Here is a 25,699-nt window from a genome sequence, read left to right as displayed (position 1 = left end):
TTGTGTTTGCACGCTTCCACACCGACTTTATATTCGTCTTCGGGTATGATAATGGAGATCTGGTCCCCTTTTAAAACAAGTTAGGGAAGTTATGAAGTGATAATGTCACACACATTGCTCAAGGCCTGAACATCCCTCCATCTCTTTTTCTCTCTTTCTTCTCTACCTCTCTTAATCTCACTCTTTCTCTCTTAAGCAAAAATGATTTTATAATAAACAGAGAGTGAGATTAAGAAAGAAATAGAAAAAGAATGAGAGAGATAGAGAAAAAAAATGGAAAGGATCCAAATGTCTCATATTCACTTAATAAACCATTCATATATATACTTTTGTCACGGTTTAATTTTAATACCGGCCATAGTCAATGATCTATACATCAATATGCCATATTTTAAAATGTGTAAGTTGTTATTCACCTTATCTTTTCCTCTTTACCACTATATAACCCACCAAGCTGGACTTTGACAAAACGAATGAATAATTCATTCACTTGACCCGTTTTGAACTTTAGGTACAACACAACACACTCACTCTTCTATATATATAAATATTCCTTTCACAACCCCCTTTCAACCTTCATAACCATACTATAAACCTTTCTCAATCCATTCCATTCTTTCCATATCCCTAACTATATATCATCTCATAATATTCCCAACTTTTTCACACACTCAAATTGGTCTTAAAAAAATGGGTGTTGTAGGCACATGTGAAACTAAGAGGTCAGAGCTTATTGCCTTCCACCGGAATCTAGTGGCTGCCGCCGGTATCCACCGGAGAAAAGACGATGAAGGGTTAAGAAAAAACAAACATTTTTCTTCTTTAGATGATGATGAAAATGGAACAACCTTGGTTTGTGTTACTAGTGGTGTTTCTTATTTGGGTCTTGCCTTGGTCAACCATCTTTTGGTCTTAGGTTATTCTGTTAGAATAACTATTGACAACCCAGGTTGGTTTCTCTTCCTTAATCTCTTCAAATTTTCATTTTTCTTAATCTATATGAAAAAAATCACTTCTGGGTTTTGTTTATAAATATAGAACCTTAATTGCTTAAGTTTCATGGTTCTTCAATATGTTCTTCCTAGTTCAATGATCATGAAAAAAATATAATTTTTTTATTCATTGGTGATATGTAAAATATATTATTTTTTTTATGGGTAGGTGTGAGGAAGAATATGAATAATAATGTGGAAGATATGTAAGAGATTAAAAAAGAATTAATTAAAATTGTAAGTTGGTGGTATTTGCAAAGTAACCATGTTAGTTTAGATTGTTGAAATATGAATTCAAAATTTATGTGGGTAGGTATGATAGAAGATTAGGGGTGATTTCAATAAAGATGAGCCACAAATTCCAACAACATTTTGTATTTTTTTTTAATTGTGAAACTTTATAATTAAAATTAATGGTCCCCATGATTTTTTTTTTCTTATTTGCTTTTTTAGAATGTGGATGTGGATCTTTTTGTTACAATATGGTAGAGTTTTTTCGGTCATTGTCTTGTCTTCAATGTTATTTATGAAATCTACCAAATAAAATATATTTTTTTGTAGTTTATTATAAATTAAAAAGATATAATAATTTGAGATAATTTACATAATATTAATTAAAAAAACAAATAAATATTTTGATGTGTCAAAAATAAAATTTGAATATTATATGGCACAGCGTGTGACATGTGATGTAGTGTAGGACCATTTTCCTCCATATTTTTGGTCGTTTGGTACGTACATATCAATACATTTAATTAATAAATTAAAATATAAAAAATTAGACTAATTGTTTATTTATTATTTATAATGATATACACGACTACGACCATATGAATATTCAAGTCAACAATTTTGAATAAGACTTAGTCTGTTCCTTATCATGTTTATTCTTCAAAATAGCCGTCTTATATACATATAAAATAAATAGTGGATTTCTATTATGTTGACATAGTTTTTATATTTATCATGATTACGGTTTATTTTAAGCATGCATTATCTTTTTATTTGTATTTAGTGTCTGTTTTAAAACACCCAAAGAGTGCTTTTGCAAGTAACCGTGATATGTGATTTAAGATACTAATTTTTTAAGATAATTTTTTTGTGTAATGTTTTGTTTTTATGAAACATTTGTGTGATGTTTAATATACAATAATCACTTTTTATACAACACGAAACGAAAGCTCACATGATTCCATATCAATACAAAACAAAAAGTTCACATGTGGATGTGGCCCCATTTATGTGAATTTTTTAAATTTCTTTTCTTTAGAATTTTCTATAATAACTAACTATATTGTTTACGTTGCCATAAAATAAGGTGAATAATTTTAATAATATTAAATTATTATGAAAATAAATTTAATTAAAGTTTAACAATAACAAATACTTAAAAACTCTATGAAACCTTAGAGTTTAAAATTTTGTCACGATTTAACGAATTTAGTTAAAGTTTTTTATTATATTAATCACAAGTTAACAACGGTGACAAATCTGTACTGAAAATCTATCTAATTATTATTAAATTCGATTAAAATTTTGTCACGATTTAATGATAATTATTTAGAGTTTTAGTACATATTTGTCGCACGTTAAAAATTGTGACAAATATGTACTGAAATCCTAACTAATTACTATTAAATTGTACTAAAAGTTTAGATTCCTTATTGTTATTGTTGACTGAATTTTACATTATCTAAAAATTGTGGTTAAATTTCATTTCTATCTTTTACAACACTATGGAATGTGTTAAGAAACATAATTCAAGACGTTAATACTATATTAAAGTCTAAGATATTAATACTCTACTAAACTCAATACCAAAATAGAAATGAGTATAAAACAAAAACTACATCAAAATTTGTTGTTGCATTTCTTTAAGGAAAAACCAAACAAATTATGCAATTCTATTAAAGCCAAAAGTGTTGCTATTATTGTAACAAATAATTTTTTTTCTTTTGTTGTTTATTACGTGCACGGCATTGCAATTGATATAATGTATGATATAATATGGTTAGTTGTAATTAATGAATGCAGATGAGATAGAGAAATTGAGGGAAATTGAAAGATATGAAGAAAGTAATTTGGAAATAATAATGGCAAAGCTAAATGATGTTGATAGTTTGGTGAAAGCATTTGAAGGATGTCGTGGCGTTTTTCATACCTCTGCATTTATTGACCCTGCTGGTCTCTCTGGATACACCGTGAGTTTCTATCTGTGTTTTAAAAATCGACTCTTTAATCAAACGACTGGTTGGTTATTGGTCGAACTGTATGACTGAATCATGTTAAATTAAATGGTTTGGTCACATTACTCCACTTCAATATAAAGAAAATGATATTTTTATTTTTACAAATGTGATGGTAATTTAATCGGTGTCGATTTGATAAAAAAAGGAAAATAAATTATTTGTGAAAATATTTACTACTATAGCAAGTGTTACTACATATGTAATATCTAATAAGCAATTGATTTTGTATGATATATAGAAATCCATGGCTGAGATTGAAGTGAATGCAGCAGAAAATGTGATGGAAGCATGTGCAAGAACACCTTCAATTAAAAGATGTGTGTTCACATCATCATTAGCTGCTTGTATTTGGCAAGAAAATGCAAATTCAAACCTTACTCCTATTATTAATCATGAATCTTGGAGCAGTGAATCACTATGCATAAACAAAAAGGTAAATTTCCTTAATACAGTGATGCAGTGCAACTAGTAACTCTCTGGTTCGACCACCGGCCTTGATTCTGTGATCTTGTCAGGTCGATGGTCGAGCTGGTTTTTAAAACATTGATCGCCTGAACTATAATTTGAAGGTATTATCTATTGGATTTCGGTCCGATTTTTAAAATACTACTTTGATTTATATGGCAGCTATGGTATGCATTAGGCAAGATGAGAGCAGAGAAGGCAGCTTGGAAAATAGCCAAAGAAAAAGGTTTAAAACTCACTACCATTTGTCCAGCACTTATCACAGGACCTGAATTTTGTCCTAGGAATCCAACATCAACAATTGCTTATCTCAAAGGTATTATGTTACCAAAATCATTGTCTAATCTTACATTAAGTATTTACTATTAGAATCTAAAAATTGAAAATGCAAATGCAGGAGCACAAGAAATGTATTCTAATGGTTTACTAGCAACAATTGATGTGAAAAAAGTAGCTGAAGCTCATGAATGTGTGTTCAAGGAAATGAATGGAAATGCTTATGGTAGATACATTTGTTTTGATAATGTAATTAATGTTCAAAGTGAAGGAGAGAAGCTAGCAAAGGAGATTGGAATGCCTAAAGAAAAGATATGTGGAGATGCATCAAATAGTTCTTTACAAAGATTTGAGTTATCTAATAAGAAGTTATGGAGACTCATGTCTAGGCCACTAAGGTGTTTTAGTGAATATTAGATGAAAATCATGAAACCATGTCTTGTCTTAATGTTCTTACATTTGTGGCATATCTTTGTCTTTAGGAGTGGATAGAAAATAGGTGAGGTGTCCTTTTTTAGTGTCTATGATGGGGTGTCCCACATTGGTAACATGTAGTTTGTTTGGTAATGCTTGTATTCATTTATCATCAAGTTTTTTATATATCTTTATTCAATTTTGTTAAAAACAATATTAAATGTGTATTTACGTAAAATCTAATCGATTAGAAGCACTCAATTTAATCGGACATGTTCTGTTGCCGAACTATAAATTTTTGGTGAAATGAAGAAGTAGGATCTTCTCATAGTGCAACAGATATCTAGTGCACCAGCTCGACGATAGACCTATAAGGTTAGCACTTCAATGCTCAAGTAAATAAGAGAATGAAGTTTAATGTGAGGTATGGTTCAGAAAGTATCTCGAATTTCACGAGAGATGCCTTATATATGTGGGGGTGGTTATGGATGTCGACTGTCATTTCATCATGGAATGCGGGAGGTAATTCGATAACATCTAATGGTAGACAGTAGCCCACGGTGTTTGTCCATAATGGAGCTTTAGAGCATGATTATACCACACCTTTAATGCCTTGATAGAGTGACTTTGGAGTGATGATTAACCCTTCCTCTTTTGGGTGTGTGACCGTCCCAAAACAGTTGTTCTCAAGACTTGTTGTGGCGCGACAATGGGAAGTCATTTAGATGACTGGGTCGGGTTTACTGTGTTGGATTCACTTCTTAGAGAAGGGGAAAAGATTCGGTAGATAACATAACAGATCTTGCGTTAGTACATTTCATTGGCAAATATTTAGATAACATGTTAAGCACTATGTCCTAACTTCGTGTGAGACATTATGTCTCGGTATGATTCTTGCACTCATAACTTAACTAATTGATTATTTTTTCATCGTTCTATTTTAAGAGTTATTTCCTTTTTTGTTCAATTAGAAGTATGATTTCTAGCGCATTATTTGAAAATATATTTTAATCACCATCCATTTGATAAAGATTTTGTATTTCTGAAATCAGTTAGATAAAGATTGGATTTGATTTTACGCAAGATTCATGTTTGACTTTAATGTAGAAAGATTAATCTTACGCTTTTTGGAATTAGATAGTTTTGGTTAAAACCCTATTGAGTTTTTCGGATGGATTTCGTTGCTATATAAGTAAAGCATTCTCCTTGTTTGAAGACTCAGACCTTGAAGATTTTAGTGTGTCGTTTTCTTGTTTCCATTGAGTCTTTTGTATTTTGTTTGTAAGTCTCTATTCTTGGGTATCTTTTTTATGTTACAAGTATAGAGTATTTGATTGTAATTGTGATTTATCACGTTACATATGATTGTAAACTTGCAAACACTTGAGAAAGTGTTTGAGTGAAAGTGAGAGGGGTCTTAGATTAGGGGGAGTTTGGGTCAAAATTCATGAGTAGTATTAGGAAAAAGACATTAGACTAGGAGATTTAAGATGATATAGTCATGTACTATCGCCTACTTGTTAGTGAATTTTCTTTCATTAGACTGATGCCCCTAGACGTATGTGACATTGCATCGAAATGGGTTAACAGTTATATGTGTAATTTATTTTTCTTATTTATTTTTTGCTTTTAGTTCATAACATTGTCTAAATATTGTGTGTGACATCTTGTTACCAATTGAACAAAACTATAATTGACTTCAGAGCAAACACCCTATTATGGTTGGATGATCTCCATGGATTTCTCTATAATCTGTTCAAGAAGGACAATTCAAAAGGAGAAGGATATGTGAATCGACCACATTATCTTGATGGTACGAACTATGATTATTGAAAGACTTGTATGATTTCATTTTTGAAGTCATTGAACAATAAAACTTGGAAAGAATTCATAAAAGGATGGACTCCTCCGAAGATTACAACTGAAGACAACACTGAAACTTTAAGCCTGAAAAGGATTGGACAACGGCTAAAGAATAAGAAGCGATAGGAAACTCTCATACTCTTGATTCCATATACAGTGGAGTTGACAAGAATATCTTCAGGATAATTAATGCATGCTTTAGTGCTAAGGAAGCTTGGGGGACTCTTTAAGTTGTTAATGAAGGTACATCCAAAGTTCGTATCTCAAGATTTCAAATTCTTACAACATAATTTGAAAACCTAAAGATGAAGGAGGATAAAACTATCTCTAAATTCAATCTCCGGATCTGTGACATTGTCAAAAACTCATTTTCCCTGGGTGAAAAGATGTATGAAGAAATGTTAGAAAAATCTTAAGATCTTTTCCAAAGAGGTTTGATATAGGTTACATCCATTGTAGAACCTCAATATGTTTCCAAATTAAAAGTTGATGAGATAATTGAATCCCTTCTCAAATTTAAAATGACTATAGATGACAAATCTAAGAATAGGAGAAAGTATGGCATTTAAAGTAGATACTGAATAATGTGATGACCGGGTAGAAGGTGATGCTGGTACAAATTTAACCAAGTTCATTACCCTGCTAGCTAAGAGCTTTAACAAGGTCATAATAAGACATAATAGAAGATTCATGAGTAATATCTCTACAAATGTCAAAGACAATTAACAACGAGACTCCAAAGGTGCCAACTTTTAGCGTAAAGGAAAAAATGGAGAAAAACTAAACAGTGGCAAGAGAGCCCAGTGTCATGACTGTGAAGGCTTTGGAAAAATTCAAGTTGAACGTATAAACTTTCTTAGAAATAGAAAAAGGACTACAATGCTACCTTTTCTGATGATGAATCATAGGAAGGAAATGAATTTGATCAAGCAACAGTGTGATTGCGTTCATAATTCACATAATATCAAGTTCAAAAGTGCACAAGTGATGGTGACATAAGTGATGATGACTTATCTGATGATTAGGGGTGTACCCGACTTGGGTCGGACTAGGTTTGATCTAACTCTTTCCCTAACTTGTTCAAACTTCAATAGGTTGTGTCCAATGTCTAACCCGCAATTTTTTGTTCAAAATCGAGCAAACCCAAACCGACTCATTCATTTATGGCTTGAGTAAGGTTAGGTTCGCGGGTTGGGTTTTAAATAAAATATATGTTTTTTAAGGATTTTTTTTCAAAAAATTGTAACACAATTCAATACAATTACACTCATTTATAAAACTCAAATATGATTAAACGCATCATATAAGGTATAATAAAAGTCATTATTATGACATAACACTTGATAATAGTTTAAAATTCCATAAGACACGTTATTTCTATAAAAGATTGTATCTCAAATAGACTGATGAATCCAAAGCAGGTGAGAAACAAAAAGGAGAGAATTGAAATCCTTCTTCAAGACAAAGCTCTTCTCAAGCTTATTATCTCAAAGTTGAAGGAAGAAGTTGACCATGTGAATTTCAAACTTGAAAGTATGACTAAATTTGCTTGCATGCTGAATTTTAGAATCGGAAGGCTTGAGGAAATTATAGGTGTAGGTAAGTCGTGATGAAAGGAGTTTGATGTATTGGTGAGTTGTCTAACTCAAAAAGCATGTTTGTTTCACCTATTAAAGAAAAAGATCATAATGTCTGGCCATAAGTCTCAACATTATGTCAAACATTTTAATCAACATCCTAAGGTTCGTGATATATTATTTAGGGTAAGTGGGGATAGAAATAGTCGACGCTAGGCCAGGCCTTAGAAGACTTGAGTATGTCCTATGTCGGGATGACAAACGGGCATACCCGTCCCGTTTAGGCCCGCCCCGCAAAAGCCCGAAAAAAACGGGGCGGGTGGGACGGGCATAGTGGAGGATGCGGGGCTAAAACCTAGGCCCACCCTGCAAAAAAGTTAGGGCGGAGCCTAAAAACACAAAAAAAAATCATGTAAATGACCATGTCCGCAGACATTGCATCTTTTAAGCCTAAAAACACAAGAAAATCATATAAATGACCATGCCCGCAAAAGCCCGCAAAGAAAACCGAATGGGGCGGAATGGACACATTAGAGACTGAGAGCTTAAATCCTTGGCCCGCCCACACTAAAGTGTGGGCAAAACGGGCATGCCCAGCGGGTCGAGCCCGTTTTGCCACCCCTAGTCCTATGGTATATTGTAAGCTATTTTTTTACCCTACCTTTTTAAAAGTCTGGCATGATTTGAAAGCCTATTTAAAAGTATTTTTTACAATAAGGCTTTCAAATAGTTCATTTAAACTCTGAAGTCTTATAAGCTGACCTATATATGCATATATAGGCCGACCTCTTTAGTCTATTTTATAATATATATATATATATATATATATATATATATATATATATATATATATATATATATATATATATATATATATATATATATATATATATATATATATGTCGCGTCCTATTTAACCTATTTTCTAATATATAATCATATATATGTCGATCTATAAAACTTCATAAATTTTTTTAATAGTCTAAGTCTAACAAATAGGTTTTTAAAAAAATCTAAGCCTAACATTTTTATTAAATAGATAAGGATAGATCATACTTTAAATATGTCAGACTAAGGGTCCTTCTAGACTGACTTAACCTATTCTCATCCATAAGGATAGCTATCATAGAAAGTTGGATTTGGAACACCTCCTGCCTAGCAAGAGTCCAACTTTGATTTTGTGTCTCTGAAAGAGAAATCAAAAATTAAAATTAAAGTGGAGAGATGAGAGAGATGAAATTGATGAGAGAGACACACACATAAAAGAGCATGAGGGAAAGCAGTAGAGAATAGGGCAACAGGTGATCCAAATCGAACTTTGTAATAAAATATGAATTTATTTAACATGTGATTGAAAATAGGTTAGGTTAGAATAAATTTTAGAAGGTCTCAGTCTATCTTACGATAAATTTATAAGGTCCGAGTCTTGTCTATGGTCAATTATAAACTTTTTTTTATTTGACCTAAAAGCCTATGTAAAAGTCTATTTCTCATTAAAATTTTCAATTAATTCATATATACATATAAAGACCGACCTATTTACCGTTTTTTCTAATATATATATATATATATATATATATATATATATACATGCATATATAGGCCCATTTATTTTTTGTTAATATATATGTATATATGCAAATATATGTCAACTTATTTAAATTATGTTTAATACATATGAAAATATTTTCATATAAGTCTATTTATAAAGTTTCATAGATTTTTTTAATAACGTAAGTTTGTCATATTTAATTAAAATAGATTTTTAAAAACATTTAAATTTGACATTTTTATAAAATAAATTTGATTTTAAATAAGTTAGGTTATAGGCCGATGTAAGTCAGTCTGAACTATTTTTATTCCTATACATAGATAGTATAATTTAAAAATATATTTTATAGAGTCCATTAATTATATTTGCTATATTTTTTATAATTGTTTAATTTTTATTTTAATCACATCTAAAATATCACTTATAATTAAAGTTTACATTCACATAGCATATTAATTAATCTTAAAAAATATATAATAGTTTAGAGAAGATTTACTTAATATTAATTAAAAAAACAACTAAATATTTTAATAAGTCAAAAATATAATGAATATTATATGGCTCCTCGTGGGTAGGGGTGGCAAAACGGGCAGGGGCCCGCTGGGCCGCTCGCGCACCCGCCAAAAAATGGCGGGTTGGGTTGGGATTTTAGGCTCGCCGCTCGCCAAAGCCCGCCCCGCCAAAACCCGCCGCCCGCCATACCCGCCCCGCTAAAGCCCGCCGCTCGCCAAAGCCCGCTCCTCCTCCAAAACTCACTCTTTTTTTTAGTTAATTCTAGTAATTGCAATTCTTGATGGTTTATTTTATACATTTATTTATAAATATATGTAATATTTTTTAAGTAAATTTGTTAAAAAATTACTTTTATAAAAAATTGTTTTAAAAAATAAGTGAAAAGTTTAATTAAAAGGTAAAAAAAGTCTATTAATCTATTAAAAAATATATAAATAAAAATAGGCGGGTAAGCCCGCCGCCCGCCAACCCGCCATCTTGGCGGGGCGGGCATGAATTTTATGCCCATTTTACTTGGCGGGCATGCCCGCCCCGCTCGTTTTTTGGCGGGCATAAGGCGGGGCGGGCGGCGGGCGGCCCGTTTTGCCACCCTTACTCGTGGGACATGTGAGTGTAGTGTAGGACCTTTTTACTCCACATTTTTGGTCTTTAAATTGTACGTGCATATCCATACATTTCAATTAATATAAAATAAAATATGAAAAATTACAGCTAATTGTTTTTTTTTTTAATGATTTATGATGATACACCAATACGACCATAGGAATATTTAAGCCTGCAATTTTGATATTATTTTTCTCTTTCTTGTCATGTTTATTCTTAAAAATAGCCGACTTATATATGTAAAATAGTGGGCTTATATTATATTCACAAAGTTTTTATATTTATCATGATTATGAATCGATTTATTTTAAGAATTTTTCTTTACACACCTCCCTATGGGGTCACCCCAGCGAAAACCCAAAACTGCCCTTGCTTCGGAGATGCATCTCCGAAGTTATTTCATCTTTTTTGTTTTTCATCTTTCTTCTGTCCAGACAATATTTCGGAAGTACATTTCTGAATTCCTCCAAGGGGGTGAATTCGGAGATGAACTTCCGATAACACCACATTTTCTGAAAAATAACTTTATTTCGGAGATGCATCTCCGAAATCAATATTTTATATTAAAAAAAACACTTTTTCGGAGATACATTTCCTAAAAACTTTTTTTTTCAAAAAAAGTACGTTTTTGAAAATGAACTTTCGAAAATAGGGGTATTGTGGTAAATTCATCGGAGGTGGCCAAGAAGGTTAGGAGGTGTGCGAAGAAATTCTCTATTTTAATAATGCATTATCTTTTTATTTGTAGTTTAGTGTCTGTTTTAAAACACCTAAAGAGTGCTTATGCAAGTAATCGTGATATGTGATTTAAGATGATTTTTTAAGATACTTTTGTGTAATGTTTTTGTTTTTTCTTAAACATTTGTGTTACACTGTTATGTTTAATTTATGAGAATTTAATGTGTCATCTTTGTTGTTATACTTGATACTCCAAAAAAATTATATTGACAAAAATATTTTTTTATTATTATATACTTCATTTCAAATTAACAATTTGTTAAAAAAAATCACTTTTAAAGAATTAATAAAAATTTAAAATTTTGATATCAGATGTATTTTTTATTGATATAGGTGTAAAAAAAATTTATCAGATTTTTAAAAATTGGTATGAATTTTTATCAAATTTTTAAAAATACGGTATGATTTTTTTATAAATTTTTTTAAGACATTCGGCAAAATGCAAATATCTTGAATATTTTTTAAACTTTCAGTTCTCATATATTTTAAAAACCTGGTATACCGAATTTTTCACGCACCTCTGAAAAATGTGGTAGTTAAATTCAGCATGTTTTCCTTATTCGCGCCTCACGTGGATGGTTCTTCTACACATTTTATCAAGTTCTTCACCATTGACGTTGTATGTAAACGTGCATGTTTTTATCTTTTGAAATTTTTAATCGACTTATGGTATCTCTGGCATAAATCATTCATTATATATATATATATATATATATATATATATATATATATATATATATATATATATATATATATATATATATATATATAGGGTCGGCCCTATACATGTGCAGGAAGTGCTACAGCACAGGGCCCCAAATTTTAGGAGGCCCCAAATTTTAAAAAGTTCAAATATTTTTTATAAATATTATTCGAAATAAATAAAATGTTATAATAAAAATCTAATAAATAAAAAAATGTTATGATAAAAATTCAGTACATACAAAAATTGAGATAGATCAAAACTCAAAATGGTTATAATTAAATATATTATTGATTAATACATAATTGTATTTTTTATGTGTCTTTTTTAATTATTATTATTATTATTGAATTTATATTTTAAATTTGGGCCATTTTTAAAATTAGAACGGGGCCTCTATGTTAATTGGACCGGCCCTGTATATATATATATATATATATATATATATATATATATATATATATATATATATATATATATATATATATATATATATATATATATATATATATATATATATATATATATATATATATATATATATATATATATATATATATATATATATATATATATATATATATTGATACATATTTCCCTCCCGAATCAAGGTGTGATCACGGACATATTCTATCGGGAGACAACATGGTATTGTTGTTGTTAATGTTCGTTTTGATATAGCAAATAGGCTCAAAGAGAGAAAACATAGTTTGATTATGGATTGTGAGAGAGGAGAAAATTACAAGAACCAAAATTCCTCTCAAGGGACTTTTAAAAGAAGAGTAAAATGTTCATTTATGTTGAGATTTGTGTCAAGTCGTAATGGTTAGAAGGTAATTGTTAGATGTGGTATTCATAATCATGAACTAGTTAAGAATTTAGCGCATCATGACATATTAGGCCGTTTAAAACCTCATGAAGACAATTTGTGAATGAAATGACAAAATACAACATGGCTTCGAGGTTCATAGTTGTCGCTTTGAAAGATAGTGATCCTAATAACAAGATGAGTACAACACAGGTGTATAAGGCAAGTTCACAAAAATATAACATTTATTGAAACTAATTCTTAATGAGAAATAGATGTGCTGGATCAAAAACATGGAGGAATTAGATGTTATTGCTGATATATTCTGGACACAATGCGATTCTATGAAGTTGTTGAAAATGTTTCATTTAGTGTTGATCTTTGATTGTACATACAAAACAGACAGGTACTGGCTCCTAGAGTTCGTTGGTGTTATGTCGACGAAGATGACTTTTTCGGTTGGGTTTACCTACTTGGAACATGAAAGGAGGGAAAAATTCACATGGGCAATGGAGAAGCTGAAAGAGTTGTTAACATCAGAGAAGTTTCTTCCCAAGGTCATGGTGATGCGAGACATCTTGTATCCCCCTGGGTTGCTTCGCGTGCAAGATAATTTAGTAATTCTCGCGCTTTTAAGAATTTTTTCCTTTTATATTTAGTCAGGGCTTTGACTTTTGTGCACTTTTTGGAATAAGAAAGTTTTACTCATAATAACTTTTAGCAAGATTAAATTTGAATTATTCCAATTTTTCGAGATTGAATTAATCAAAGATTTTCAATCAACATAGTTGAAGATTGATTTCTTACGCCTTTAGGATGTTTAACTATGTTCAAGACCTAGACCCTAAAGAGATTTTGAAGTTGGATCTTTGTGCTATTTAAGGAGGCATTCTCCTTTGTGAAGACTTATACATTTCATAACTAAGTTTGGTGTCTTTTATTTGTTTTGAGTCTTGTGTTATTTTTGTGCAATACTCTATTCCTACAACTCAATTCTTACTTATGAGAATAAAGTATTTGATTTTTAATATTATTCCATCATTCATGATTTTTTGTAACAGTCAAAATATTTGGGAGAGTGTTTGAATGAAAGTGATAGAGGTCTCAGATTAAGGGAGAGTCTTGGATCCAAATTCACGACTAGCATAAGGAAAAGAGACATTGAACTAGGAGATTTCAAATTAGACCAATTTGTACTTTTGATTAATAAGAGTGAATTTCCTTTCATCAGGTTAACGCCCTCGAGAATTAGGTGGCTTTTCATCGAACTGGGTTATCAATTCTCGTGTTATTTTATATACTGCATTTATTCTGCCTATTACACATTATACTTGTCAGACACATTATTACAATATTGTGCCTGCCATCTTATTATCTAGAGAATAATAATTACAATTGGCATAAGAGCATGCATCCTGTTCTTGTAGGGTTAGTTCTAGAGGTTATATATATTATGTTAAAATGGACAATGCTAAAGATGGAGGATCTATAAATCGGCCACTTATTCTAGATGGCACAACTATGATTATTGGGAAGATTGCATGGTTGCCTTTCTCAAGTCTATGGATAGTAAAACCTAGAAAGTGGTTATAAAATGATTGACACCTATAAAGGTAACTGTTGAAGATGGAAAAAATAGTTGATGAGAGTGACTGGTGAAAAGAAGAAGATGAAGAAGCTCGTGGAAAATCTAGTGCACTCAATGCCATTTACAATAGAGTGGACAAAATCTCCAAAATGCACATGAAGGCACCTCTAAAGTTCACATGTCAAGACTACAACTCTTCACTACTAAATCAAAAAATTTGAGGATGAAATCATTGTTGATTTCAATGACTCTCTTTGTGACATATTTCTTATTCTTTTTCACTAGTAAGAACCTCCACCTCAAACTGAGTATTTTCCTCCATACGGATCTCATCAAAAGTAGCATCCTTACTTATGATAAATTTTGATCCTTTAAGATCCATCTTCCACAGTTTTTAACTTTTCATCCCTACAGGATAACAAATGAAGACACACTTCACATCCCTAGCATCAAGTTTGTCTCGTTTGATATGAGCAAACGCCAAGGCTTTGAAAATATTTAAGTTTGAGTAGTCTACTGATTTCCCATTCAAAACTTCCATAGGTATAGAGAAGTTTATTCCTTTGTATGAACATATGTTGATCAAGTAAGTTGTTATAGCAATAGCTTCACCCCCAAAAACTCTGTTGTAACCCAGCTCCCAGCAACATACACCTTACTCTCTCCAAAATGATTTTATTCATGTGTTCTGCTAAACCATTTTGTTGAGGTGTTCTAGCAACAAATAGTGCCTCTTGATACCATGTTTCTTGCAAAACTCATTAAACTACTCTGAAACAAACTACTCTGAAACAAATAGTGCCTCAGTTTAATTTTGAAATTTATTTGCTATAAGAGTATATCATTTATTAAACTTTTCAAATGTGTCAATTTTACTTTTTAGAAAGTAGGCTCATACTCTTCTAGAGTATTCATCAATAACGAAGAGGAAATAGAATCCACCACCATGAGTTTCCACCTTGAAACCAACTGTAACACCTGATAAGTGTCAAATTGTAGTTATTTTTGTATATAGTTTATGGCACTTATCTACTCTTTTTCCTCAACTTGTGCGTGAATTTGCACGTTTTAGTTAGATTTGTACATATTGTGTATAATTTTTGTTTTCTGTTCACTTATGTACTATTTGATATTTTTTCATTCATTTTGTAGGTATTCATTTATAATTGGAACATCGAGTAATAAGAGCCGAATGCACAGCTTCAAGAATGCAATTTTTAGCAATTCATCAAAAAATAAGGCTCAAAACAAAGATGATAAAAATCATAAATTTGGTTGATATTTAAACATTGTTAAATATATAGTTGAATAAGCTTTCCAACGCATCAAAACGGGCGTAAATCGGAGTTACAGTTCTCAAGTTATGGCGAAAACAAGTATTGAATTTTTTTTCAACTCAGCACAGAGCGCGCTAAACGCCCACAGACTGGGCTAAGCGCGTGCGACTTTGAAACTCATTAAATAGGGAAAAAAGATTTTTAGGGCATGGATTTGGTATTTTTGAGTCAAAACTCGATCTCCTTCATTCCTGGAGATTTTTGAGCTTTTACAACATCAATGGAGGTTGCAACTCGATGATTCGGAGTCGGAGATTCTTTGATTGTGATTGACACCGCGAGAGATGTTGATTCTTCTCCTTTCTTCCATTTTTAGTTTCCATTGATGGGGTTTGTATGTAAGTTTACTCTGATTTTATGTATATGTACTAATTATGGTATTGTATAATATCTATTTCTTAAATTAATATCGGTGTTATCCTTGTTTTTGCTTTATGTTGGGGTTTGGGTTGGTATAGACATATACGGTTCAAATTTCATTCTTGGATGATTACATGTTAGATTCTAGACTCTAGAAATAGATTTAAGTATGATGTTCATAGTGGGTACCGGTTCTTAATGCTTTTGTGTTGTTGAGTAGGACGCGACATCGCCTCCTAGACAATATGATTGTTCTCTCAGCTCTGTATTAGCCATAACCTTGTTGTGAGCGATATGTGATGATATTGACGAGTGATTTAGGTTGCGTAAAATTGATCAGTAGGTTTAAGTATTTGACGGGTAGATGAAATTCAATCCTAACGAGTTCTCTTTTCTTCAAAGAATGTATTATTTTCTTGTTCATATGTTTATTTTTTCGCACTTTACACGTTTTAAACCATTCAACCCAAGCTCAAAAACAGAGACTGTCGAACGACATTCTTTCCCTCGCACCAATCACTATGGAGACGATGAAACCCGAAATACTTCTAATCTTTTGCTTTCCGCTTTATTGCGTCAACAACACCTCGTACATATACACTATAATAATATATAGTGATGCTATAAGTGATACATAGAAACATACATAAGCAGGAAAAGACAAGAAAATTAAAATCATATACAATTCAATTCTCCATCTAAAATGTATACAATTGGCTTGTCTACAACAATGCACAGCAGAAGGATAAATTCTGATGAGGTCATCCTACAATTTACTCGTCCATTATCTTCAATGCAGACCATCTAGCAATTATTCACTTATAATCTATGCTTGAAAAAATAATAAAGGATTTATGCCCCTACATAGGCCACGCACTCACACTCTTGATGGGTTATCCATCGTGCATCGCGTCAAGAGACTCGCATAATACCATGCACAATGAGTCAGATGAGTCCAAGATGATTGACGCCTAATTAGCTACACAACCTCATCCATGACGAGTTATCGCAGTAACTTTACATGTGGCACCACTACCCCGCCAATCATCTATATGGAGGTGGTTACCCAAATGCGACAACGCCTACATGACAGCACAACCCACCAGGCTAAAGCCTAGTGATATTGCCTACGGGACATCACTAGAGGTGAGTCAATCTAAAATGATGTAGCCTACATGGCATCACAACCTCACCATACTAAGCACGTCGATGCTTCAGGTATGCCAGTGGGAAATGCTCTTTCAGACCCTCGCCAGGACATCGCAATGGAGTTCGCTAAGCGAAAGTCCTGAATTTCGGAAAACCATAACTTCACAACTATACCATAGACCCACCAACAAGGATCGAGAGGAAATATATAACATTTATAACCAAGGTTTAATAATCTGATATAGAGTTTACATAAGGGATGACATTCTTTGGACATAATCTATGGCCAATTATGTTTATTCATCATCATGAATCACAACATTCAAGTGACATTTTATTGAACCAAAGGCATGATATCTAAGTATATTCACAAAGAGCATTAAAAGACCTTTCCAACGCTTCCTGTTGTGCTTCATTTCAAGTTGTAAAACTCATGTTCATCATCTTCGCCTCCATTTTCGCACCGTTGGTACAACCTTCACAAAACAGTTAATAACTCTTTACTCGTAACTTCGTTTTAAGTGATTCCGTACTTTTTGAAAAGCTCACGAAATTCCCTTCTTTTGGCATATAAACTTTGTCTTTTGCATGTTTGTGATGAGACAAATAAACTCATTTGAAGTTTGAGGTTTCATGCTGAAAATGACTAAAAAGAAGTTGCGGGTTTGATGATGATGATGATGATGATGGAAGTGATATTTTGACAAGGTAGAACTTGAGGAACAACATTATCATTGTTCAAACCTCCCCACAAATGCAAGGTGAGTCCCATTATATAGAACTTGGGTAGAGGAATTGGGGGTGATTGCATGATTGGGGTTTTGGGTGAGATAAACATGTTGCATGCTTGATTAATTGGTGAAAATGTGTTCTTGTAATGATAATATATGTATTGGATTGTTGTTACATGTTGGGGTTCAGATTGGGATGAATGGATATGGAAAAAGGGGTGTTAGAACCTAAAAATTTGTGTTTTGTACGATCAGGTTCGCTTAGCGATTCGGACCCCATAGATTTGAGAGAACATACTCAAAAGGTCTACTAAAAGTATGCACACCACTCCCAAACATCACCTTGTGTTGTTTCCCTGGAATACAATTATCACAAAATTCTAGTTTATTTAATTTCTCACTCCCTATCAAACCTTGTTTAGCAAGTTCAGCTAAACCTCTTTCACAAACATGCCCTAATCTCAAATGCCACAACTTAGATTTATCAAGAAGGTCTTGACTAACTACTGATGCATGACCAATAACAGTGGAACCATCCCAAATATGCAACCCACACATTTTTGGATCCTTTAGCCATAAATAATGCACAGTGCAAAATTCTTAACACCCCACGTTCATTTCTAGTGCATTAGCGTAGATCATCAAACATGCTTATGGACAACAAATTTCGCTTAAGTTTGGAAACATACAACACATTGCGTAGAAGAAACTCACGGTCATCGAACATTTTTAGTCTAACTGTAACAATACCAAAAACTTTGCAAACATTGTTGTTTCCAAGTCAACAACTCCACCTTCTTTTAGCTCCAAAGTTTCAAAATATTATTTCCTTGTACACATGTGATAAGAGTAACATGAGTCAATAACTCAATCCTTTTATGCTTTCAAATTTGTTACCACTAGTGTGCCAACACTTTCATAACCATATTCGTCTAAGGCAATTGCAATCTGAACAGAATCACCCTTGTTCCCTCTTTCAAGACAATCCTTCTTGAACTGGCATGTTTTGTGACAAGTGAAGCCTTTAAATTTTTACTTATAAAAAATTTTAGACTTGATCTAGATCTATTTTCTTTCGAGTTTCCTTCAAATCTTTCAACTTTGATAACTCCTTTGATCTTTCAGTCGTCTGGACTTCTTCTAAAGTGATAGTTTCTTCTTTACCATAGAGAAGGGTATCCTTGAAGTGCTCCAAGGATATGGGTAATGACCATAAGAATAGTAGACCCTTGTCCTCATCTTCAATTTTGACATCTATATTTTACAAATCATCAATGATCTTGTGAAATTCTCTCAACTGCTCCATAATAGATTTATTCTCCACCATACGGAAAGAATACTGATGTTATTTCCAACATAACATGTGATCCAGTGACTTTGTCATATATAATGATTCAATCTTGACCCACATCTTAGTTGCAGTCTTCTCCCTACACAAGGACACTTTTGGCCTCTCTTATTTGTTTAACTTGTGTAAGAGTTGCACGTATCAATTACCTCCCTTTAATACTTCTACACATTTTTGATAAATTAATATTGCTTGCATATTAACCTTCTACCATTTGAAATTGTTGTCTAAAAAAAACTTATGCAATAGAATTTATACTGCTCGCATTATGTAAATAAATCATATGCATTATAATTTTTTATTCTAAAAGAAGTCATCAATCGGATTATGCTTTTTGTTAATTCTTTTTAATAAAGAACATCAAACCTCTTGTAAGTGGTTAAATTCTGACACTTTATTTATAGTCACCTTAATTCTTTTTTGCCCATAGTACAATGAGCTCAATTCTGGGATAGGCAATGAGGTAACCTTTCATCCACCTACAACAACCCACTAAGTAAACAACAACCCACTAAGTAAACAAATTAATAGTATGTTTAGATTAGCATTTGAGATGACCAAAAGCAATTATATATGTGGAGAATTCATTTTGAGTGATATGAGATGCTTGGTTTATCTAAAATAGAATTGACTATGTTTTCAAAATTGATTTAATTTGAAACTAAAGCTTCTATTTTCAAAAAAAAATTTCCACATGTTAATTGTTCAACTCACTTTTATATAAAAAAAATATTCAAACATAAATCAATTATACTAAATTTAATTATATTAAAATCAATTTTATCAAACTCAATTTTACTAAAATCAATTATATTCATCACCAATTCAAAGATACCCTAACTCCACTGCAGCTCCCTAACAGATTTACACCCTCTAACAAACTAACTAAAATATAAAATCTGTGAAATTTGACAATACTCAAATGAAATCATTATAATTACAATTTCATTCTCTACTTTCAAGGAAATCGTTATAATGACAATTTATCGTTATAATTACAATTTCATTCTCTACTTCAAATGTATCCAATTGCCTTTGAATCACTAACTTTGTCTTAAAGATAGTAAGAACACGCTACATTATATATACATACAACTATTGCTTCCTTGTCACAATCTAACTATTGCTTCCTTGTCACAATCTAATCTAGTATAAATAATATTAGATGTCAGCAAGAATTCAATAATTAATCAGACGGTGACAAAGAAAGCAGTGGATATAATGCACGTGGTCATTATGTATAAGTATTTGACAAATCAGAATAAATTTGAAACAAAACAATTTTGATTATATCAGAAATAACAGATGAAAAATAATATGAAAAAATAATATTAGAGAAAATATTGAAAAAAAGTATTTAAAATTAATTCAGTCCCTTAGATGTTCATAAATGATTGCGATCATATCCGCAAATCTTTACAGGTCTGTAGGCTCATTATAATTATACTCCAAAAGTTTAATCAATTATCAATAAAATAACCAAAAATCTAATAAGCAAGAGTCTTATAAATTGAATAATACAAAACAAAAGAAAAGAAAAAAAAGAGCCTCAGAGATCTTGGTGGATAAATATCATCAAATGGGTATTGTTCCCATCAAGAGTAGCAAATATTATTTTCCATCACCGGCTCGAAATAAATATGCGATTGAAACAGAACAGATTTATGGAAAAAAATGATGTTGTCAGAAGTAGCTGGTTGTAATCTCATATATGAAAATATCAATGGGAATCCGATTGATTTTTTTCATCATTCAACATCATAAACATAACCGAGTAAATATGCATCAACAAATAGCTGAAGATTGATTATAAACAAAACAATGAAAGAACAATTAAAAAAACTGCATACAGAGAGAAGCTGCTGATGGAATAGGGTTTGCAGTTTTAGACTTCGCTTGGGATAGTTTTATATACAAACAGTTGTTTAATGGGCCGGTTTTTTTAATCATGGGCCTGGTTTTTGCGCATGGGTAATCATATGAGCTTTTGGAGAGAATTATGCCTGACACCGTGCAACTTAAACCTAGCACCACTGCTTTACATAATTTCGTAATACCGATAGTATTTCTCTTGTAATTTACTCTTTTTTTCAATTTTTATAATTTTTTGAAGACAAAAAATTACTCTAAAAAACTAGTAAAAAATTAAAAAACTGGTTGTTTAAAGAAAAAATCTGGTAAAAAAAGTATAGATGAATGGATTCATCTTAACTTGAATTACCGTAATGCGAACATGCATTGGTGGAGCGACTTTTGGATCATGGCTTGTCATACACTATGGTATTGGAGAAACCTGGAAGAGCATGATCAGAATTTTGAGAGGCCTCCTAATCCTATAAGCTACATTTTCAAAAGGAAGAAGGAATATGCCAATGCAATTATGGAAAGAAGACTGAGTAATGGAGAGGTTTGCAGTAGCAAATTTATGGGGTGGAAACCACCAACCAATGATATGTGGAAGCTAAACACTGACGGGGCTAGCAAATTGGGTCAGGAGGCGGGGTGCGGTGGAATCGTTAGAGATAATAATGGCACGTGGCGAGGAAGTTTCTCAAAATATCTGGGGAGGTGTAGTGCTATTGTCGCTGAATTTTGGGGAGTGTTTGAAGGGCTAAAATTTACCCTCTCACTGGGTGTTAGAAGAGTGGAAGTGAATGTGGACGCGTTGATAGTTGTTCATGCTATTGAGGAAGGTGTTACTGGATTAGTGGATTGTGTTACAATCCTAAGGAGGATAAAAGAACTCATTGAATTACATGAGTTGGTTATCATATCGTATGCACCCTGAGCTACAAACATGTGCGCAGATGCTTTAGCTAATAGGGGTTGTTTAGATAAGAGAGATATGGTTCATTCGGCTACACCAGATTTTCTCTAGCCTTTGTTGGCAGCGGAGGGATTAGTGGACTTCTTGTTGATATCGTGTAATCTCTTTTTGTTTTGGGCTTAGGCCCTCCATTGTACAAAAAAAATTAAAAATTTGATGTATTTTTATATCGGATTTATTGAAAAAAAATCAATATGTGTTTTGTTCATAATGGATTTTATGAAAAATTGGGTGTACCAAAAATTGGTCCATGCCCTCAAAATAAATCGAGTGGCCCCGTATAGCTTGTTTTCCTACTCAAAATGAATTTGATGGCTAATTCGTTGAATAGTTTACTAACATATTATACACAGTTGTTCACTACTGACTTATGACTTAGTATATCTTACTTACATTTATTTAAACTTTTACACTAACATTTTAATTAGTTTAAGAAAACTATGATTAATTTATTTGTATTTTAATAGACAAATATTTTTCTCCTAGACCAAAGTGTTATCATTGACAAAATAATTGGAAGACAACGTGATATCATAGTGGTCACCTTTTGTTCTAATACATCAAATGAGCAAAGAGGTCGAATGGACAAAATTAGGGGTGGACAAAAAAACCGAATCCAACCCAAACCAATTTAACCGATGCAAAAAATAAATAAATAAATAAACGGATGATAAAAAACAAACCGATATAACCACAGTTTACATTTTTCGGTTTTTAGTGGTTTACTATGGTAGGAATTGGATTTTGTTTATGAATCCGAAACATAACCAAATCGCCGAGTTTTTTTTTTTTTTTGATAGGAAGACCAACAATATATTAAGGATAGGCCAAAGGAGCCAAGGATACAGAATTCTCCTCCAAAAGAGGGATACAGCCAAGCCAGGTACGAGAGCCAACAACACGGCCCAAGCTAACTAAATTATGGGCATCAGAAATATTGTTTCTACCAACAAACAAAACAGCAACAGAAACAAAAGATTTAATTAAAAACTGACAATCTAAAACTATAGGTTCAAGATCAACCGCATAGCTAACACCATTAACGCAGTCCACAACACCAAGAGCATCGTATTGGACCGTAACATTATCAATCTGAGCATTCTTAGCCAGTTGCAGGCCCCATTTAATACCAAAAGCTTCAACAATGCTTGGGGAAGCAAAACACGACATCCTTTGAGTCGCAACCATTAAAACATCACCATTGGGAGCTTTGATCACACATCCTAGGACCACCACCCCACCTTCAAAACATCCCGCGTCTGTCTGAATCGACCAACAGTTACCACCATTACCTTCTAACTGTGCGTGCAACGAGGAAAGAGTGGCGGCATTGCTACTAGCGTTAAACTCACTGACGGAGCAGCAAACCTCATTTGCTAGCAATAATGGGCAAGGGTTAGCATTTCTAAACACAACAGAATTCCTAGCCTGCCAAACTTTCCATAATCCGAAACAAACAAATTGCACCATATTTAAATCCTTACTTTTAAACACCTGCAGAAGCCACTCACACGCATCCCTTACAGACGGGATTCTCACTCCCAAAGTGCCAGCAAAAAGCATGCGCTTTATAAAAGAACAATGCACAAAGAGGTGGGCAGAAGTTTCCGGACAGCTATCACAAAAGGGACAAGAGGGGTCAATAGTAATACCTTTCGAACAAACGTTGCTTCGAGTAGGGAGAATGTCTTTAGCAAGCCTCCATATGAACTCCTTAATCTTGTTAGGAATAGGCGCCTTCCACAAAGGTTTCCATAGAGGGTCAAGATCACTAGAAGAGGATCCAGGTCTATTGTTGCGTCTAGAGGCAGACAGATGATGATAGGCAGTCTTAACAGAAAAATCTCCATGCTTTTCAGCATTCCAAATCAGCAAATCCTTCCCCAGTTCTGTGGAAAGCGGAATCCCAGCCACATGGGCAGCTCCAACCTCCCCTATGACATCCCTAACCACATCCATATTCTAACAACACAAATCTTTATCAATTAGAGAACTTACCTTAGTATCACAAGGTATATGAATAGGACGAGATAGCAGTTTGAAGCCCGACAAAGATGGGATCCAGTTGTCTTCCCAAATACGCACCGTCTCACCGTCCCCAATCCTCCATCTTGAACCCTTCAAAACAAACTCTTTTGAGCTGAGAATACTTCTCCAAGCATAGCTTGGTTTAAAGCCTAAGCCAGCCTCAGAGACGTCGCAATTCGGATAGTATCTCCCTTTAAAGAACCTCTCCAAAAGAGACCCATCACCTTTTAGCAACCTCCAGAATTGTTTGCCAAGCAAACTAGAATTGAAATCACGAATACCTCTAAAGCCCATCCCTCCATCACCTTTAGCAATAGCCAACTTTTCCCACCTCATCCAATGAATTTTCTTCTCTCCATTCTTCGCCCCCCACCAAAATCTCGCCAACATAGACTCAATCTCCACGCAGCAACTGTCAGGGATCTTGTAGCAGCTCATAATATACGTCGGGATCGCTTGTGCTACCGCCTTGATGAGGACCTCCTTTCCGGCTTTGGATAAGAAACTCTCCTTCCAGCCTTTTACTTTTTTCCACACTCTATCGACCACCAACGAGAACACCTCTTTCTTCGACCTCCCAAAGACAACCGGCAACCCCAAGTACTTGATATGGCTATTAACGGACCTAAAACCAAGAAAACTTTGAATGGCTTCCTTCGAGACATCACTAACATTACTACTGAAAGAAACCTCGGATTTCTCAATATTCACCAGCTGGCCCGAAGCCCTTTGATACCTAAGAAGAATATCAAGAATTCTGGCAGCTTCAGCTTCATTGGCCCTAGCAAACAAAAGGCTATCGTCCGCGAAAAAGAGATGAGAAATTGATGGAGCATGCCTAGCGACCTTAATACCATGAAGAGACTTAGAGTTAGCAGCCGTCCGGAACATACCTGAAAGAATATCAGCACACAAAATAAAAAGGTAAGGTGACAGCGGGTCTCCTTGACGGAGACCCCTTTGGGGACAAAAACTTCTGCTCGGATGGCTGTTGATGAGGATTTGATAGGTTACAGATGAAATGCAGCGCCTAATGAGATTAATCAAGACAGCGGGGAAGTTAAACGCTTCAAGGGTACCAACCACAAAATCCCACTCTATACGACCGTAAGCCTTTGACATGTCCAACTTTAAAGCCATCACACCTTTCTTTCCTGTATTCTTGTTTTTTATCCAATGGAAACAGTCCATAGCAATTAGAGCGTTGTCTGTAATGAGGCGCCCTTTAACGAAAGCACTCTGTTCTTCACTAACAATATCAAGAAGAAGACCCTTCAAGCGGTTAGCAATGGATTTAGTAATCACTTTCATCACAACATTACAGAGACTAATGGGACGAAACTCCTGAGGGGACCCCGGATTCTTCACCTTCGGGATGAGAGCAATGAAAGTAGAGTTAAGGGAAGAAGGGTCTTTTCCGTTATTCAGGATATCAAGCGCAGCCTTGGTAACGTCGCTACCCAGAATACTCCAATACCTTTGAAAGAAACCCGCATTTAGCCCATCCGGACCCGGAGCTTTGCTTGGGTGCATTTGGAAAAGAGCGTCCTTGACTTCTTCCCCATAGAAGGCTTTGGC

At 33.3% G+C, this 25,699-nt stretch overlaps 2 protein-coding genes and 3 non-coding genes across 5 annotated transcripts; 1 reads left to right on the top strand and 4 right to left on the bottom strand.

Annotated features, from left to right (window-relative positions):
- The first annotated feature begins 455 nt into the window (after positions 1 to 455).
- On the top strand, positions 456 to 4,572 carry LOC131652734 (cinnamoyl-CoA reductase-like SNL6). The gene is made up of 5 exons (XM_058922681.1): positions 456 to 949; positions 3,027 to 3,193; positions 3,480 to 3,674; positions 3,869 to 4,022; positions 4,104 to 4,572. The coding sequence occupies exons 1-5, from the start codon at positions 691 to 693 to the stop codon at positions 4,397 to 4,399; spliced, it is 1,071 nt and encodes a 356-aa protein (XP_058778664.1). The 5' UTR covers positions 456 to 690; the 3' UTR covers positions 4,400 to 4,572.
- Positions 4,573 to 20,628: 16,056 nt separating this feature from the next.
- LOC131654267 (small nucleolar RNA SNORD25) lies at positions 20,629 to 20,711 on the bottom strand. The gene has a single exon (XR_009299310.1). It is a non-coding gene; the product is annotated as a small nucleolar RNA SNORD25 (small nucleolar RNA).
- Positions 20,712 to 20,811: 100 nt separating this feature from the next.
- LOC131654268 (small nucleolar RNA SNORD24) lies at positions 20,812 to 20,896 on the bottom strand. Its single transcript, XR_009299311.1, has one exon. It is a non-coding gene; the product is annotated as a small nucleolar RNA SNORD24 (small nucleolar RNA).
- A 48-nt stretch (positions 20,897 to 20,944) lies between these two features.
- On the bottom strand, positions 20,945 to 21,024 carry LOC131654446 (small nucleolar RNA R12). The gene has a single exon (XR_009299484.1). It is a non-coding gene; the product is annotated as a small nucleolar RNA R12 (small nucleolar RNA).
- A 1,885-nt stretch (positions 21,025 to 22,909) lies between these two features.
- On the bottom strand, positions 22,910 to 24,052 carry LOC131650453 (uncharacterized). The gene has a single exon (XM_058920162.1). The coding sequence runs from the start codon at positions 24,050 to 24,052 to the stop codon at positions 22,910 to 22,912; it is 1,143 nt and encodes a 380-aa protein (XP_058776145.1).
- Positions 24,053 to 25,699: the final 1,647 nt, after the last annotated feature.

The sequence above is a fragment of the Vicia villosa genome, linkage group LG2 (genome assembly GCF_029867415.1).
Source record: "Vicia villosa cultivar HV-30 ecotype Madison, WI linkage group LG2, Vvil1.0, whole genome shotgun sequence".
Taxonomy (NCBI): domain Eukaryota; kingdom Viridiplantae; phylum Streptophyta; class Magnoliopsida; order Fabales; family Fabaceae; genus Vicia; species Vicia villosa.
Note: the sequence above shows the minus strand (reverse complement) of the source record. Positions and strands in the feature narration are given on the sequence as shown.